The following is a 17,489-nucleotide window of genomic DNA, read 5'->3' as shown; positions in this document are numbered from 1 at the left end:
CCTGAAGAAAAGCGCCAGCTAAGCAAGATCATCTTGAGATGTTGTTTGTGCTGACGTAGAGTTTCTCCTCAGACTCCCTAAGAAAATTCTGGTTTAACCAGGAGATGAGTTTTTAGATGAGATCCTATGCAGCAGTTTGAGCCCCTCAGTCAACACTTCAATCTTCCGGCTCTTCCCTTTCATTTTTGGTGGCATTCAGCAGAGTGCCAATGCTGATTGTTGGGATCTGGGCATTCAGGGGAAGGACTATCAGTAGCCAACAGGCTGTAGCTGACAAGAAAAAGGAATTAAAGAAAGCTGCAACAGTCTTATCCATTCCCTCATGGGCTTGTAATGCCAGGGAAGAGGGAGCAAAGCCATAACACTAGCAATCCTGCACAGGCACTGGCATTCAGGACAGGCTCTGACATCTCTTTTGAGCAAACCCTGGCACTGAGAAACTCACAGTGTGTGAGGGGGTGCTTGGGTGCCTCACACAGCTAATTATCTGGTGTAAATGTGCTCAGACAGAAGCAGGCTCACTCTTTCAGCCAACAGAGAAGTACCTACATACCTTGGGATACATGGCCAGTACAACCTCCCATATGAAGTGCTGGTCTGACATGTGCCTTCCAGGGGAAATGCTCAGGAATTGTCTGCAGGTTAATAAAAAGTCCTGAGAAAAGAGTAGGGAGGAACGAAGGCATCCCATTAAAATGGAGGTCAGGTCTGCCAGCTGAGACACCATGTACCTCCCTAGAAAATTATCAACTGGGATGTGCCCGCTAAATCACACCACACTTTCTGCATTAATCTGGATGACAAGTCACCGAATAAGTAAGTAGAAAGCTTTACTCTGAAGTATAGATACCATCTCACCCACTTACCCCTGTACACACTCACAGTGACTCAAGCTCAAGGAACCTGTGATCCTTGCATGACTCCATCTTCCAGGCTTCTGTGCTTGGGGGCTCTGCAGGGTTCATCCTCCATTCTGACACGAAAGTAAAGAGTTTTTCCACATCAAATGGGCTCCATCTGCCACTGTCTGGCCATCCTCCCCAGTTGAGGCAGGCCATGAACAAGTTTCTTGATCATTCTGGTATTTTACTAACCTGTTTACTTTTTCAGCTGCACATTTTGCAGCCCCTACCCCATCTAAAAAAGTAATAAATATAGTGCTTGCCCTTTTTCCCTGTTGATCATTGCCCAACCTTTCTACTCCCTTTTCTTGTGTATTCCTGATTTTGACTCATCACAATACTTTGCTTCCTGCTTTGGAACAATTCTGAGTTTGTATGGGACCATGTGAAAAATTTTCTGAAAGTCAAAACCTGAATTTTTTAATTAGTTCTGTTTTATTCACTGCTTTAGAGGCACCTCAGACTGCTCTGAAAAATTAGGAGACCACATCTCCTAATTATCCATCTCACCCACTAATAATTTTAGTAGTCCATGCTAGAAAAAAAGTCCTTTGTCTTCATTTATCATTTAGGTGGGCAATGCATCTCCATGACAGAGGGAAGACTATGATACTTAAGGGCTTTAGGGGCCCAGAAGGCTCCTGCACTGTCTACATCCTTGATGTGGGGTCTTTCGACAAGTCCTCTTCTGTGCACAAACCTCAGCAGAGACAAGATGCCAGTGGTGGAGGTAATGGGAGAAGCCCACCCAGCAGAGTGCCTTGCAGCAGGGAGCAGGCCTGTCCTGCCAGCCCCCTCCAAACATTTGGTATCAGGCCTGGAGCTTGTGTGCCCATCCATCACATCTGCAGATAGTCCTGAAGGGGTAGAGGGACAGATCCAGGGTGGGATCAGCACATGAGGTGCTGTGCACTTAGGGCAGGTCACCTCTCCTTGCTGGTCCTAAGCCATCCCCACTGATGGCTCTTTACTGCCACAGGAAAACTTAGCCCAAGCAGGATTGCACCATGCAGTATCTCCCTTGTACTCCACTCTTCTTCCACTGAACTCAAAAGACTGGAGTCGGTAACTTGTAGGCAGAGAAGGACATGAACATGAACCACTTCAGCAGCCGCAAGAGTGGACTGAGAAAGCAGAGCTCATTCTCACAGGAAGACATAACATTGGAGTGAAAAAGTCCTGGAGACCCTTCCTCTGGGCTGCTGGGTGACATAGGCATTGTCATGGCTCATGTGGAACCAGGGATCCATCTATCGTATCTGCAGATAGTCCTGAAAGGGGAGAGGGACAGATCCAGGGTGAGATCAGCACATGAGGCGCTGCATGGCCAAAGCCTGCTCAGGCAGGTCCAGCCAATGCATGATGGAGAAGACATTAGGAACCAGCAGGCTCCAAAGGGAGCAGGGATACCCAAGTGGTGCTTTGGCCAGCAGGGCCAGTAAATCATACAGAAGTTTGCAATGCAAAAAGTACAGAAAGTGCAGTTTGAGACTGGGGATGTCAACGAGTCCTGTCTTGTCCTTGAGCTGCTCATGGTGTGGTTCTGCTAAATGGCGGCATTTGTTTCAGGAGAACACTACTTATGAGGAGAAGTCCATTAGATGGGACATTTCAAACATAGTGGACTAAGCATTAGGAAAAATTAGTAAGGAACAAGCCTCCTGGCCACCTTGTTGGACACTGCAGTAGGGCTCTGTTTACTGACTCAGGTCAATGCTTGGAGAGTCAATAACTTCTTCCCCATCAGACATTAAGGAATATCGACTTAATCAGATGTAGCATGACCAGGAAATCACATGTCCAGTTCATGACAGGTAGAGGGCTCAGCTCAGGACAGCCTCATCACGTGGACTACATGAGGGTGAGGGACCGCAGCACTTAGCTGTAAGTGGGGCACTACTGGAATCAGAACTTCTGTGGTTACCGGGTTTCTAAGGTCTCTGGCAACATGGGCATACAAGTCTGGAAGCCGTGAAATTCCTATCACCAAGCCAAAATATTTAAGAGGGCTTCCCAGAAACCATAGAATTTAAAAACAAAACAAAACAAACAAACAAACAAACAAACAAACAAAATAAAACCCCAAACCAGGTCTGAGGGAGTTTTCATGTGGATATTTATGATGTAGTGGGAATTTAGGCAGCTTCCCAGATGAGACCCATGTGTCAGGGAAGATAAGACCTGTCCTTGACTTAGCTTGACTTGTACCAGTTATGTTACAAGTTAAAAGGTGCCACCAGTTCATTTTCTTCGACTTACCTCAAGTGAACCGGATGTGGGCTTGGGGAGGGGAAGCCTTGAAGGATCTGTATTTCTTTACTTTGTGTGTTGGCAAAAAGTTTTTCTTCTCTGAGAGAATGTTTGGTAGGTGGAGAAGCATCCTCCATTGCAGCTAGGTCCAGCACACGGCTCTGCCCAGCGTCTTTGGGATTACTGTGCTCACCTGTAGCACAGGAAACTTTAAGTCAAGAATTAGCCCCATCCCATATATTTGGCATTATTCTGAGTGTCTGTGTGTAACAGGACAAGAGGACATGTTCTGAGTGCCTGCAGCACATGCTACCTGAACCACAGCGTATGTGAGCATCTCAAGTGGATAATCCCACGGATGCAGCCACATAGTGACAAAGGTGCGCACCGAGCAGCACAGCTTTGGGAACACCTACACTGCAGGAGAGAGAAGCACAGATGAAACATCTGAGCACACCCCTGTGCTCACTTTCAGCTTCCAGGTGCAGCCCCGGGATCTGTGCAGCCCAGGGCACAGCCTGCTCTGTGCCTCAGCACCCAAACTAACCGGACGAGCGGCAGCAGCCGTGGCCAGAGTCACAGCCCCGTTTGCCGAGTAGCCAAGTCCTCTCTGGTCCTCTGGCTCCCTGATGGGATAGGCATCCAACCCGGCACTCGGGTGCAAGGACCTGCACCCAGCCGTCCCCTCGCCTGGGACACTCGCCCTGACCACAGCCCGTCCTTCGTCCTAGGGGCGCGCAGACCCCCAAACCACACTGGCTGCCCCAGCGTGGGAGACGGAGGCCGTGGGGCCTGCCTCGCACCATGCTGCAAAGAGTTAAGCCCTCGCTCTGTTGATATTTCCGAGTGGCTCCCAAAGTCGGCCGAGACGGGGAGCGTCCTGATTGGCTGCGCACCGGCCGGTAGTAATTAGTATCAGATATCAAACTTCTGTCTTTGCTAAGACCCTTTCCGATATAGTCGCTGCTCCCCGCTAGACGATGACATCAGCCAGGACACCCAGCTGCTGGTAGTAAACTCCGGGCAGGAGGAGGCTCCCGCTAGCTCCACGTTAATTAGTTCAACACAGCACAGGGGGAGCAGTTGGTGTCTGTGGAGGGTCAGTGCTGGATGGGACCAAAACTTTCAAAGCCACTTGCTGCTTCTTGCCAGCCGGCTGTAAAAGCACCTAGAGAGTCCAGGAGAGCTGGATGAATCCTGAGCACTAGCTGTGGTCTGGTCGGCTTTTCTCTGTGGAGGAAGTTAATGGTTTAAGTGAGGGGCGTCTGGATCTGGTCCCCGAGTCACCATGACACTCCTGGGGTCTGAGCACTCCTTGCTGATTCGGAGCAAGTTCAGATCAGGTAGGGGAAATGTTGAGATTTCTTTTAAAACTTCTCTCTCCGGCAAGCCGTAGCCACAGACTGTTTTGCATTAAATGTTTGGAAGCAGCATGCAAGCAAAATATTCAAGGGGTCGTAGAGCTGTCACGGCTTTACTCTTACAGAGGCTGTTCCGCAAGTGGAGAAACGCATCTTCCTTCCTCTCTGTTGCTTTTTTTTTTTTTCCTGGTTTTTCATTGTCTTCGATTTATGTCTGTGGTTTATTTTGGTAAAACTGCAGTTCCCGGGTCTCCTGCCCTGGCCCTGCTGCAAAGGATTTGGGCAGGAAGCCAAAAGGGCATCTGGGATAAACAAGGTACCTAATGCCGTCCATATATTCTAGGTGCTCTTGCGGGTCCGTCTGTGATAATCGCAGTGAGGATGGGCCTGACACTCTCTCTGACATGCAGGCAGCTGACTTTGTTCCATTAAGTCGTGACTAATTGGAGAAAAATGAATTTGAAGAAATGCGTCATTTTTAGAAGTAAAAATAACAAATGGAACATGAAAAGTATTTAAAGTGACATCATCAGAGAAATAAAACCAGAGCCACACAATTGATTGCCACTCTCAGAGGGTTTGCAAGTAAAACATGCCTCCGTCTCGTAAGTTAGGAGAAGCACCGATAAGGGGCTTCTCAGAGGACTTTCAGCGTGAGTGAAGGTGAGTGAAGGTGAACTATGGGACAGTCACTTCTAAATCAGACCCTCTGCTGGATATTCATGCCTTTATTCACTGGCTTTATTTATAGTAAGTATGCTGTGTTCGTGAGTGAGTATCTTTACTTGTAATTTTTTTTTAATGACCATAATGTACTGTAATATTAATGGTAATGTCAAAAAATGTTCTTGAGGAGCTTTCTCTGACCTTCCCAGAGGTGAAGTTCTCCCTGGGAATATTATCTGGGAGGATGTTCAGACAAACCAGCTGCATGTGCTGTATGGGACACGGTAAAACCGGACGGGGTAGTCACGTTGGAACATGCACCCAGTCTGGCATGTCACCCACGCCGTGTGTGTTTTTGCCTCCTTGTGCATTGTAGATAATGAAATCAGAGATTTATGATACTGATGGTAGACATGAGTGGTGTTATCAGGATCTCTTAGATAGCTGGGTGGTCAACTTAAACTTTGTTTTCTCAGCAAATACAAAGTTGGCAGTTAGTTGAAAACCCAAGAGTGTGTGTGCAAACACAAGTGTCCTAGTCTGGCTGAATTATACAAAACTTGGGTCCAGGGCTTTGGTGTGGTTTCCATATCGCTCTGATCTTACATTTCATTAGATTAAGTCATTCCTTAGATTTTGTTGGTATATTATGGTACATTGCTGTTCATTTGAAAAAATCTCAGTCTGTAACAATTCCTCCAGCAACTACAAAGCAACACTGCCACCTTTCTGACGAGAGGAGGACAGGCTGTGTTACATGCCTCTGCATTCTTTTCAAATGATCCAGTATTGTTTTTAAGGCTCATTGCTGGTTTATTTGTAAGCTGGCTTTATTATGGAACCAACAGTGGGATCTCTAAACATATTTTTCAAATGATTCTCCAGTAAAAGTAAACTTTGTGGGTCTTTTCATCCATAAATTCTCGTGCCTTTCAGCATTCCTAGAGCAGTCAATTTGTGGGGCATTCTTTGGTTCATGACTTATTCCCACAGCTGCCATCCTTCACTATTGCCTGATGAGAGATAGGTTTCCCATTTGACAGGATTTCTCTGTCTATTTATTTTGTTTGAGTTGGGCTTGCCAAAATCCCAAATGAGTGTCTGCTCCTTGCTCTCCCCACTGCTGGGACTGCCACAGGTAATGTGGGACATGGCCATGGCACAACCCTGGTCATCACAATCTGTGAGACGGGAGGAAAGCAGGATGCTAAGGAATACAAATAAATCAATAATGCTGCTTTCAGTTTGTGCTGGATTGTTAGTAACATGGGGAATAGAGAAGAAAAGCTAACATTTAATGGTTGAAGTGATTGAATGTCTTTTATGTGCAAAGTCTCTATGTGACAGAGTTTCCTCCAGTGTCCCTACTCCGTGTGCAGTCTTTGGTAGCTGTAAAGCCCCACAAACATGGCAGAATGTGCAGTGCTCTGATTTACTGTCCTCCATTCACTTGGAAGAGGAATGAATGTCTCAGACAACCCACCCCCCTGCACCACACCCCCTGCACGGCTCAGGGGCTGTAACACACTATGGGACAGCAGCAGTTTACACAGAGAGCTATGTAGCTTGTATGGAGCATGCGACGGACAAGCCAGGAGGGATCAGACCCTGAAATGCCAAGCCCCAAGGAGCCATGCTTCACGATGCGCCGTTGCTTTGGAAATGGTCTTGTGCAGGCAGGTGTGAGGCTTTGCTTGCTCCCCAGGTTTGGGAAGGATTAGCTGTGCTCTGTGACTCATGACGAGTCTGAATCCCTTTTGAAGGATTCCAGGCCAGTGTTAATGAGGGCTGAAGTAATTCTTAATAACTAAACTTCTGCCATCTCTCCATGGTCTGCACACACTGAGCAGCTGAAAGAGCCATGTGTGTGTTAAAGGGTGCTAGAGATATATTAATTGCTTGTTGTTTCCTCGTCCCAGAATTCTTTTAATCTCCGTGGCACACAGCAGGCAGAAAGTGGAGCAAGGACGTGGCAACTAGAAGATGGTGGCACATAGGTGTCCCTCTTAGAGTGGCTCGAGGGTCAGCATTCCAGTCTCTTGCTTCCATCTGGCAGCATCAGTAGCAAGAAAAAGTTTGTCCAGGAAAGGCTGATTTGGTGGAGGCAGCGGCTCTTTCGCACTGTGCCCAGCAATCCTTCCTTGAGTCCCACAGTGTTTTCTCCTGCTCTTCACTCTCCAGTGGTCCAAAGTGAATGGCCAGCATAGCCATGCAGTGAGGAGAGATAGTAGCTACCCTGGTGGAGGGCACCAGGAACCACTCCAGAGGAGATAAATCAAATCAGCAACATGTTGCAGGCCTTCAGGTTCCCCCTCCCCTTCCTCGAGGATTTGTGTGCGTGTTTATTTTGTGTGTTTTGCCAAAGATAAATATACTGATCTGAGGTCATCCTGACAAATTTTGCAGGAATGATGATTCTTCAAGCCTGCCATGCTATCCCATGTTCTCCAATTATCAATAGGATTGTACTAAATCAACCAGGACATCTAAGGGCTGTTCCAGAAACATATTTAACTCTTCCCAGAGACGATCATTTATGTGAAGTGATCTACTGCTTTGAATACAAACCAATTGTACTCCAGCAGCAGAGAAGCATTGTCATTGGACAGGGCAAACAAAGCTGGCAAATGCAGACTTAACCTTAACTCTGACCTTTTCTGTCCAGCGATATGGAAAGAGAGTTTACAAGGCCAACATCTGCATAACATCAGTGGTAGTTCAGATAATTGTTGAGAAGTGAAAGTTTAACACTCTAAATATGGCTCTGCATGGCTTGGCATGCGGTAAGATCCAGGCCTAATTGTGGACACATGGGTGTGAATTTGCAGAGAAGACTTGCCTGGCTCTACGGAGGAAAGGATTCATGCTTACACATAGGGCTTGAATGAAGCTGGTTGAGATGGGAGAGGAATTTATTCTGTTTGCCTCTGGTGGAGAGAGTGATTTGGACCAAGATCAGCAGGTTAATAAAGGCAGAAGAGAGTAGGTCTTGGTAGGGTGTTAGGCAAGGCATTTTGGCAGAACCTTTATTTTCCTTTTCCCAGTGTCCAAAGATAAAGCATGCGCATGTGTTTCCTCTCAGATCATGAAGTCATACAGTTCACAATCAGTGTGTGCATTCAAACCTCAGCCTCTCTGTAACTGATGACACTGTTTTGTGATTTCGTGAAGTTTTTGTAAAACACTGACTTGTTGTAGACTGGTTTGTGCTTTGTTTTGTTTTTCCAGTATCTTATACCTTGGTGCTTTAGCTGACAGACATATGTTTCTCTGTCAGTCAGGCATGTGTTACAGCACAGACTGAAAGGTATCTCACTGTGCTTGAGGAAAAGGATGTACAGGCTGCTCACGGGGATGCTGAAGGGATGACTTCAAGGAGGGCTGGTGGCAGCCTGTTCTCAGAACCATGGGGTTGCACATTATGATGGACACAGACTTCAGAGGGATTTCACAGCTGGTTGTTCTCTAGTGGTGACCTGCGCCCATTTGGTGGTCTGGGCTCCTTGCTAGCTAGGTGTGGGTCTATGTCTCTTCCAAGGCACCTGCAGGTCCAGACGTGGGTTTAGAGATGTTGTTCTCACCAATGTAGATGAGATTTTCAGCACAGTGCAGCCTCCCCGGTAACACACAAATTCGTAGCACATCTGCCTGGGAAAAGGTAAAAAGCTCCTACCTCTGAGGCAGAGGTAAAGCTGGTGTGGCTTGGCCTCATGCCGAGGCAGCACCTGGCCAGGAGAGGACTGACCAGGGCTTTCCATGGCTGTCCTGGCTGAGCGGCGCCATTTTCAGCTGGGCTGTGGCTGGCTGAGCTTCATCTCTGCTCACACAGGTCCCACACAGGCTGTGCTGTCAGAGGAAAACATGGGCCTAGAGACCTGATGCTACAGAGAAATCACTTTGTGGCACCTGGCTATTGGCAGAGCACATGGGCCGACAGCTATGGAGGGTTTTTGCAAAACAGCAGCTCCAGAAGAGCAGGCCCTACGATGCTCTGCTGGACCAGTGCTTCACCCTGCCAGTGGTGGCACCCAGGAGGTCGGCTGGCTTGTCACCCAGCTCGGGGTGACTCCACATTCACCCAAGTACAGCCCCCACATCAGGAGCCTGATGTCAGCCTGTTGCTCAGCTGGGACAGAGCACCACTGCTCCCGGCTGCCCTGCCCACTTGGACATCCTGCTTTGAATACAGGTTCCTGCTCCTGACACAGCTGCGAGAGCCACAGTCCCAAGAAGGCCACAAGCAACACGACTGCACCCTGCCACGGAGCCAGCCCTTCTCCTGCCCTGCTGGGACCTGGGGACAGTTGAAGGATCCCATGTGCATCTCCAACTGGGCAGCTTCTCTCCCCCTGGCATGCTCACGTGAGAAAGCCTCAGACATCATCTGTAAAGACGGTCTCGAAGCCAGCAGCAGTCCTGCCTTTCAAGGGAGGCTGGGTCCAAAACAGGACCGTTTTCTGTCAGCTAGTGTGTGAGCAGTGGTGAGTCTCCAGGTTCCTCTCGTACACACCATGGCCATGGACAAACACAGGTTTCGCATTTGCTCAGCTGCTGTTTGACATGCAACAAAGCTGCTGTTGAAAACAGGAGTCCCTCCTTCCCATCACCCCATTTCTAATTTGCTGCCAACTCCTCCCTGGTCCCAGCAGAGCACTCCCCATCCTGTGCATCATTGAGCTGCACTCATGCTCCTCAAAGCCCAGCTCTGGGCCCCAAAGGGCAGGAATGAGCTGCTGGGGTGGCTGGCAGAGGGGACGGTGACTTGCTGCTGCTTTTTTCAGTGGCAGTGCCAGCTTCACTTGTTTGTCAAACTGCTGACTCCCATCATGGTCACACACTTGGGTCAAACTGGTGTAACGTTGTGCTTCTGCTGGTCCCCTTCACTGCACAGCCCAGCAGCACCAGCTGGTGCAGAGAGCCACACAAGATGCAGGGATCAGCAAGCAACTGCCTGACCATCAGTTCTGGTAGCAGCAGTGACTTATTTCAGAGGAAGATGAGAGCACAGCAATTGCACTGGTTGTGCCAAGCAAAGCAAAGGTGCTGGCTCAGCCCAGGCAGGGAGGAAACTACCAGTTATTGGGATTTCACCTGAAACCACATAAGAGAGCTGGGAAGAGCTAAAGCAGTAGGGACTCTGCCTCAGTCACTGCCACTCCCAGAGTGTCTGTCAGAGATAGGGACAGATGCCGGGTCAGAAGTCATGAAGCAGCAATAGACCTGCAGCTCCACCTGGACAGCTCATCTCAGCTCCAAGGCTGAGCCGAATGCTGAGAACGCCTCGTGCAGCCTCAGAGTTTCCGGTGAACTTGCATTGGCCACTATGTAAGTGTTGATGGGGAGGGACGGGCTCTGATACAGCCTCCTTCTCAGAGACAGACCGTCACCAACACTAGGTCAGGTCAGCTGTGGTTTTGCCTGCTTGCACTAGTGCTGAACCCTGTGAGAAGGGCAGTTCCCCCACCTCCCTGGGCAATGTGCCTCAGTGCTGCTCAGCCCCCTGTGCTGTTAAAGCCAATTCCCCAAAGAGAGAAGATGGTGCTATGAGTGCTCTGGCAATGCCTCAGCATGGGGGATGCTCTGATGCAGGTGGTAAAAGTCCCATCCTGACCATCTGCTGAGCACTGGACTCAAAGTGCTCCCACAGACTGAAGGAGAAAGCCAGGTCTGCCTACTTCTGGGGTGGAGGGAGGATTTGAACATGCCTTTTCCAATGCATCACCAGGTCAGGCAAGGCCCAAGCTGTCTTCTTAGCTTTGTAAAGCTCTGAGGTCAACTCCTAGGGAGGAGGATGACTCATGACTACGAGTCATGGGCAGTGCTCAGAGCTTGGGCCACCAGAGCCAGCTATGACTGATGCCAGGAGGTCTTCTCTGCACCAGTGACACAGCCCCACTGCAGAGGATGTTTCTGGAAGCTGTAGTACTAAATGGGACTTGGTGCTAGCATAGAAGAAAGCATCATTTCTAATGGAAAAAGTTCAGGAGCAAAATCTCTGGAATACCTCTGACATGCTTCACACCATCTAGGGAGGGATTTCTCATCGTGGTGTACCATGGGAGGGAGGAGGGTTGCTGAAAGCAAGGCTGTGTCTCAGCTGAAGGTAGCTGATGGTGCCAGCACAGCTTGGTACCACAGGGTGACCAGTATGCATGACTGCTCCCTTGGGGGTACTTCTCACCGTCCAAGCTGGTGCCGGCAGGCAACAAGGATGCTTGGGGTGTGGGACTAAGATTGTCTCATCAGTGCTCCAGTCATCACTCCTTGTAACATAAATGTTCCTCTGAAGTTTTAGCAAAGCAGTTTCCTTGAAAAATAAAATGTTCAGGGAAAAAAGTAATTCTCGTATGTGGAGGGTGACAGCATCCTCGAAGTGAGTCACAGGCAGCACTCAGAGCTTAGGCCTTCAGACACGTGGCAAAGGAAGAGGACAGGAATGCAGCTGGGGTCAGACACAGATTTCAAGTCCCCTTCAAGAAGCAGCTAAGTGGTGGTTGTTTGGATGGTGCCAGGGGCTCCTCCAGCCCTGTTTTTAAGCATTGTTGGTTGTAAGGGAAAGGTGCAAGCCTTGACCTGGCATCCACCAAGCTGCAAGCTGCAGCACTGACTTAGGGGCTGCCGAAAGTAGTGGCTGATTTACCTCTTCCTGCAAGGATGTTCAGTGTTACTATCTGACACTGTCCACAGCTACATTTCTTCAGATGGTTTGCAACAAGCTTTGGAATTTCATAGAGATGATATTTGAGAGTCAAGGCATGCATCCTACTGCATGAGGAGGTCCAGATCTGGATGAATATTCAGTGGCTGAAATAACTGTTTCAACCATTGAGCTTGGGCTGCTCCTAGAAATAGCCAGCTTTTGCACTTGCCTGTCCTCACATTTTCTGTTAGTGTGCCCTGAACAGACAAGGATGGATAAACTTTTCCTCCTTGTCCTGTGGCTTAAGAATGGGCCAGGAAGTTTGTAAGCTCAGCATGGCCCAAGATGAACCATGTGGGGGAGGTTGCATGGTCTGCCCATAGCCACTCACCCATGGAAGACGTTAGCTCTCATGCTCAGAACAGCTTGTGTCATTGCTGGGTCACAGCCTTTATGCCTGTCAGCATGAAAAACAATTTGGAAACCTTTTCTCCCTGCACAAAATTATCATTAAATAATATCAGGTCCCCTCTGTGATGGTCTATCAGCAGGGTAGGCTCCCTCAGATTGTGCACTGTTTGCAGGAAGGCAGTAGGATCTGGGAAATCTAGGTTTCTGAGTGCTACTCCTGCACCCAAGCAAAGGGAGAATTATGGCAGTGAAACCTACACATTTTCAGCACTTCTTGAACCAAGGCAGATGCTGAATCTTATAGCCACCACACTAGAAATCGTCATCACCTTCCAAACTATGCTTCAAGGGAATTTGCAATATCTCCTTTTTATTTTAAACAGGCCTGGCTGACAGCTGACTGCACCCTGAGACTGTTAAATTATTTGTGTGCTAGGAAGGGCTATAAAATAAGCAGAAGCAGCAGAGAATGTGGGCTTTGAATGCACAGTCATCTGATTGATAGCATCCCCCTTGATCACATGGATGTGGTATATCACTTGGTCTGGCTGTGTCAGAAGTTGGAGTGAAATGGTGCAAATAGTTTGGCACATGTGGGAGCTGTGAAGGGAAGTGATGGAGCATCCTCAGTTGGGATATTTTACAGCTAGATGGGGCAGACTGATGTGTCCTTGGCAGGGTGTTGTATGTGGCTGTAGAAGCCTTTGCTATCTCCAATTCCTGTTTGATGACGGCATGTTGTGTGTAAATTGCCTCAGTCTAAGGCAAGATGCTCTAATGCCCAGGACGCTGGACCAGGACCTAGGAGAGCAGAGAACCATTTTTGGGTGAACTACAAATCTTTATTCTTGAGCAGTCTCTGACCTCCCTCAGCTCACCTATTCCATAAAGATACATATCTTCCTCAGGGAAAGTGCAAAGCTCTGCATGGTTCTTCAATATTGTGACCAGTCACAGAGAACGTTCTACACAGACAAAGTGGGGTTCACCTCACCCTGTGTAAGATACCTACCAAGAGCTGGTTATCATTAAACTGCCTCTATAGTCAAGGAGGAAAGACAGGCATTCCTAAAGCATAGACAGTCTAATTTGGTTTTGAGGTTCCCTGAGGGCAATGACTCCTGCAAAGGGGATGCAGATACCTAGAGTGCAAGCATCTAAATCTGTGTCCATGAGCAGAACCAGCACCGACTGGGGGTGGTGCCATGGGGCAATACAGGGCTACAGAATTCCCTGGCAGCAAGGTTTGGCAGTGACTTCTAGCCACCAGCTTCACGCTGGCATAAGGGGAACAGCACACATGCAGACTTTACCAGGTACTGAAGGCTACATTCTTCCCTCACAGCACGAATCTATCTTTGGTGCCCTAAGAAGTGCTGGCATTTGGCAGGAGATCATTGTCCCACGTGGGGCCTTCACTAAACATTTGCTCTGAATGTGAGACGTGGTTTGTACAGAGGACATGGAAAAGTCACAAGCAATGGCATCTCAGGAAGCCTTGTGCTCTGGGGACTCCTCTGGAAGGGATTATTATTCAGCTCCATCCCACATCCCAGGGAAGCTGCATTGTAGACATGAGCTGTTGGCAGAGCTCAGCAGGTTGCTCCTGAGGACAAAACAGCTGTTCTTCCCTCTCTTCCCCTTCCAATACCAGCTCTCTCTGGGCAGCTAAGGGGATACAGTCTGGGGCTGTGCTGGTAGCCAGGGGATATGCATGCAGTTATATTGTGACTGCTGAAACATATATGTCCTCATGGCAAGCTGTACTGAGTTTCCAGCAGGAAAATATGGAAGTGAGTTTTATGTTTTACCTTGTGATACAAGTGTCTGTCTTCTTGAAGACAAATTTGCAAAACCAAAAGTGTAGAATAAGTTACTAACTCAAAGTACAGGCAGGGTCACCTGAGTGATGGGATTAATTAACTTGTGCAGTCCTGGGCCATGCAGGGGTCTGTAACCTTGCAGAAGGCAGGCTGCAGTTGTATGGTGGGCTGTCATTACGTGCTGTAAATACTGAGAGGTGCTTCTTCGTTAGATGCCTAATCGATGCTCTGTAGCTGAGGCCATGCTGCTAAGCCACTTAGTGACCCTGATCAGTGGTTCGCTCCCATCTGTCAGTGCACTGTTTCCAAAAAGAAGTTATACTGGAGATTGCATGTCCTTGGAGCAGTGGATTAATACAGAGATGGCACTAATCTCTCCTCACCACATTATCTACATCCCCCTTGGTACAGTAAGTATATCCACATCCAGTGCTGAGCCTTGCAGGGCTGGAAATGTGCTGCCAGGCCCTCAGGAGGGAGATGGAGTTGGAAAACTCTACTGAACCCACAGTGCTGGCGCAAGGGAGGACCTCCCAGCTTCAGAGCTCAGAGCTGAGCAACTATTTGAGCTGAAGCCATGGTCACCTGAGGCTGCTATGACAGGTGCCGGGCAGGGATCAGTCCGTCCCAGGCACTAGGGCACTGCCTGCACCAGAAACAGCCCTGCCCTGTTTATCTATCTGCAAAAGTGAGGACTGGGTCAATGCAGGCTACGCGTCTCCTCCATGGCAGTATTCCTTGGCTTGGAGCACTCTGCTGCACCAAGGCTGGTCCAGCAGCAGCAGGGATCAGTGCCAGATCTCTGTGCCACACACAGACCCCCCTGACACATTGTCTCTGATAGATGTATTAGTACCTCAGCAAAATCCTGCATCTTTTCCTGACATTCTCTCTCTCTCAGTTTTACAGCTACGGCTTCAGCAGAGAAGGACCCGTGAGCAGCTGGCAGACCAAGGCATCATGCCACGTGAGTTTCTTTTTCTGCCTTTTTCACCCACTCATGGCTCAGAGGGGCTGTGTTCATCTTGGGTATGCTGGGGCACTGTGTGGCACCAGCTGCCTGCTCAGACCCACTCAGCTCTGAGCAGATTGCTACTGGGGGAACTTTTCTTCCTGCCCTGTAGAGATACTATGGTCCCTGGTGCTATACAATGGTGCCCAGCATTTGCCACACAGATTATAATGCTGCTGCTTAAACTGAAGTCAGGAGAGATGCGTAGCTTACACCATCCAAAAATTCAGGTGAATAGCTCCCTGTCCCAGAGGTCACTGTGGCAGTACAAAAATATCCAGCTCCAAGCAGAAGACTCACAAAGCTCTTCACATAGGCAAGGGCAGAGAATATCATGTCCTCCTGTAAAAGCCAGGAACCTCTGGAAAAAGGAAGAGGTGGCTAACTGCCTTGGCCCCAGTGCAGAGAGGCAGCCCCTGGATGAGTGAGACATATCCAGATCTGTGCCTGTGCCCAGCCAGGACCGCACAGGGCAGAACTCTCAGTGTACACCTGAAGCCAGTGAAACCCCACCTGGACCTTCGTGCTGCAGACTGACAAATTATGTCCATGCTTTCCCCTCTCTGACCACATTCATCCTTGCTAACCTGTCATTCAAGCCTGAAGGACAAGCTCCAGGCCAGAATTATCATGTAATCATTCAGCATCAGAAAGCCAGTTGCTAAAGCCCAGAAAGTAAGTGAAAGAAAATGAGCCCCTTCTGCACCTGCAGGTGCATCATGAAACCTGTAGCACTATCAGAGAAATGATGTTGGGACATCAGCCCTGCTCAATGGATAACTCCAACCTAACCTAGCTCAGGCTCCATGTGTATGAATCTGTGATTATCTGGGATGCAGGTAGAGGATTAACCTTTCTGTCTCATCAAGGGCCCCTTGGGTTCACTGCTAAGATCACAACTTTCCAAAGGCTGTGTCACTTTTACCTCTTCTGGCTAACATTGAAGACTGTGATGCAGCCCTTGTCTAAACAGTAGAACAACAACTTACTAAGAGCATGGCTCTAGCACTGCTTGCTGCACTCTGTCCATCCCTCTGCCCTTCTCATGCAGCTGCCTTCCTAGAGGATTGTGTCAATGTAGCCAGTAACAGAGCCTTCTCAGTACAATATTAACAGCATCAAGCATTAAGAAAACTTGAGTAGGATGACAAAAATCATGACTGTCAAAATGATCACATGGTTTTAAGACTGATAAATGCATGCTCTTTCCATTTTTCTTCTGTTTATTTCTTTAAGTGTTCAGATTTTATGCTGCCTGCCACCAAAGAGCAAGCATTTTAATCACAGGACTCCAGGAGCTGGAGCTTCAAGCAAAATACTGTGACATTTGTTACAGTATTGCAAGCACTGGCAATACAGTCAGTGGCCAAAAATATGTTTAACATCTCCTGAACTGCTAAGTCCACTCTGTAAAAGTGGGCACACTCAAATAAGGTGCAGGACGCCCCATTGCACATGTAGGGAGCAGTAGTGCCAACTGAGAGGTTTGCATACCTGACACTGCTCTGCAAGGCTGAGTGCATGGAACTGCACTTTTACAAATGGCACCTAACATTTGAAACCTTACACATTGCCGACCACATATTAAGACAAATTTATTTGATGGCAACTGAAGGGTATTTTCCTGTTACTTACGGCTTCTTTGCACTCCCAACTTCTAGGCTGACATTTGGCAGTCTGGTTTCTGTCCAAGAAGGCCATTTGGGAAAGCTTGAGCACAGTTCACTCGCTAAAAGTAATAGAAGAAAAGGCACTTTTGCCATTATAAAAACAAACCTGCAGAATTTAACTGCTGAATTTGACCTCAGGAGGAAGAGTCAGATGTTAACATCTAATACGTGGGAGCCCCAGCCAGCTTCCCCCCATTGCTTGGGCATGTTCAGTCTTTCCTTATGAAAAACAAGTCTTCCCATGCCCTGTTGGCTCTGAGGACCAGCAGAAGAGGTGAGCTCTAGGAGATGCACTGGGACAGGATGTCTGTTCACATGCATTGGAGGAGGGCGAGAAATAAACCCATATGTCTGTTACCCACAGTGGTTGAGTATAGCCCTTCTGGAAAGAGAAAAGACGGGCATTGCTGGTCTCCATGGTGAGAGTCAGGTTTAGTACCAGGCTTGGAGCATGCACTTAATCCCACATTGCACATCACATCTTGCACAAGGATTGCTTTCAACCCATTGTATACATTTTCTGTTGATATAATCCCAGGACAGAGAAACTTTGTTTTTCTAGCTGATCCATTTTATACAGAGACCAGGAGGAGAGATGGAAGATCAGAGTAACAGAATAGCATTGGATAAAAGATTTGAGGGCTTGTGAAAACCATTGTAGGAAGGGGAGTTGATGATTATACGCAGAGCCTGCTGAGCTGTTCAGCAGTGCAGCTATAGCACAGTAAGTGTGAAACATTGGAGTAAGTCCTAG

The 17,489-nt window shown here is 48.3% G+C and overlaps 1 protein-coding gene across 9 annotated transcripts in view; it reads left to right on the top strand.

Annotated features, from left to right (window-relative positions):
* Positions 1 to 4,084: 4,084 nt before the first annotated feature.
* MYOCD (myocardin) overlaps positions 4,085 to 17,489 on the top strand; it is a 39,660-nt gene continuing 26,255 nt past the window's right edge. For 3 of the 9 annotated variants that reach the window (XM_075044844.1, XM_075044842.1, XM_075044837.1), the window contains exons 1-2: positions 4,086 to 5,263; positions 14,955 to 15,020. In XM_075044844.1, coding sequence (XP_074900945.1) covers positions 5,194 to 5,263; positions 14,955 to 15,020 — 136 coding nt within the window. In that variant the 5' untranslated portion in view covers positions 4,086 to 5,193. Of the gene's footprint in view, positions 5,264 to 14,954; positions 15,021 to 17,489 lie in introns of all 9 variants that reach the window. The other 6 variants (XM_075044843.1, XM_075044845.1, XM_075044838.1 and 3 more) reach the window with 5 other exon arrangements.

Source organism: Buteo buteo, chromosome 13 (assembly GCF_964188355.1).
Source record: "Buteo buteo chromosome 13, bButBut1.hap1.1, whole genome shotgun sequence".
In the NCBI taxonomy this organism is placed as follows: Eukaryota; Metazoa; Chordata; class Aves; order Accipitriformes; family Accipitridae; genus Buteo; species Buteo buteo.
The sequence above is the reverse complement of the archived record's forward strand: the minus strand, read 5'-3'. Positions and strand labels throughout refer to the sequence as shown.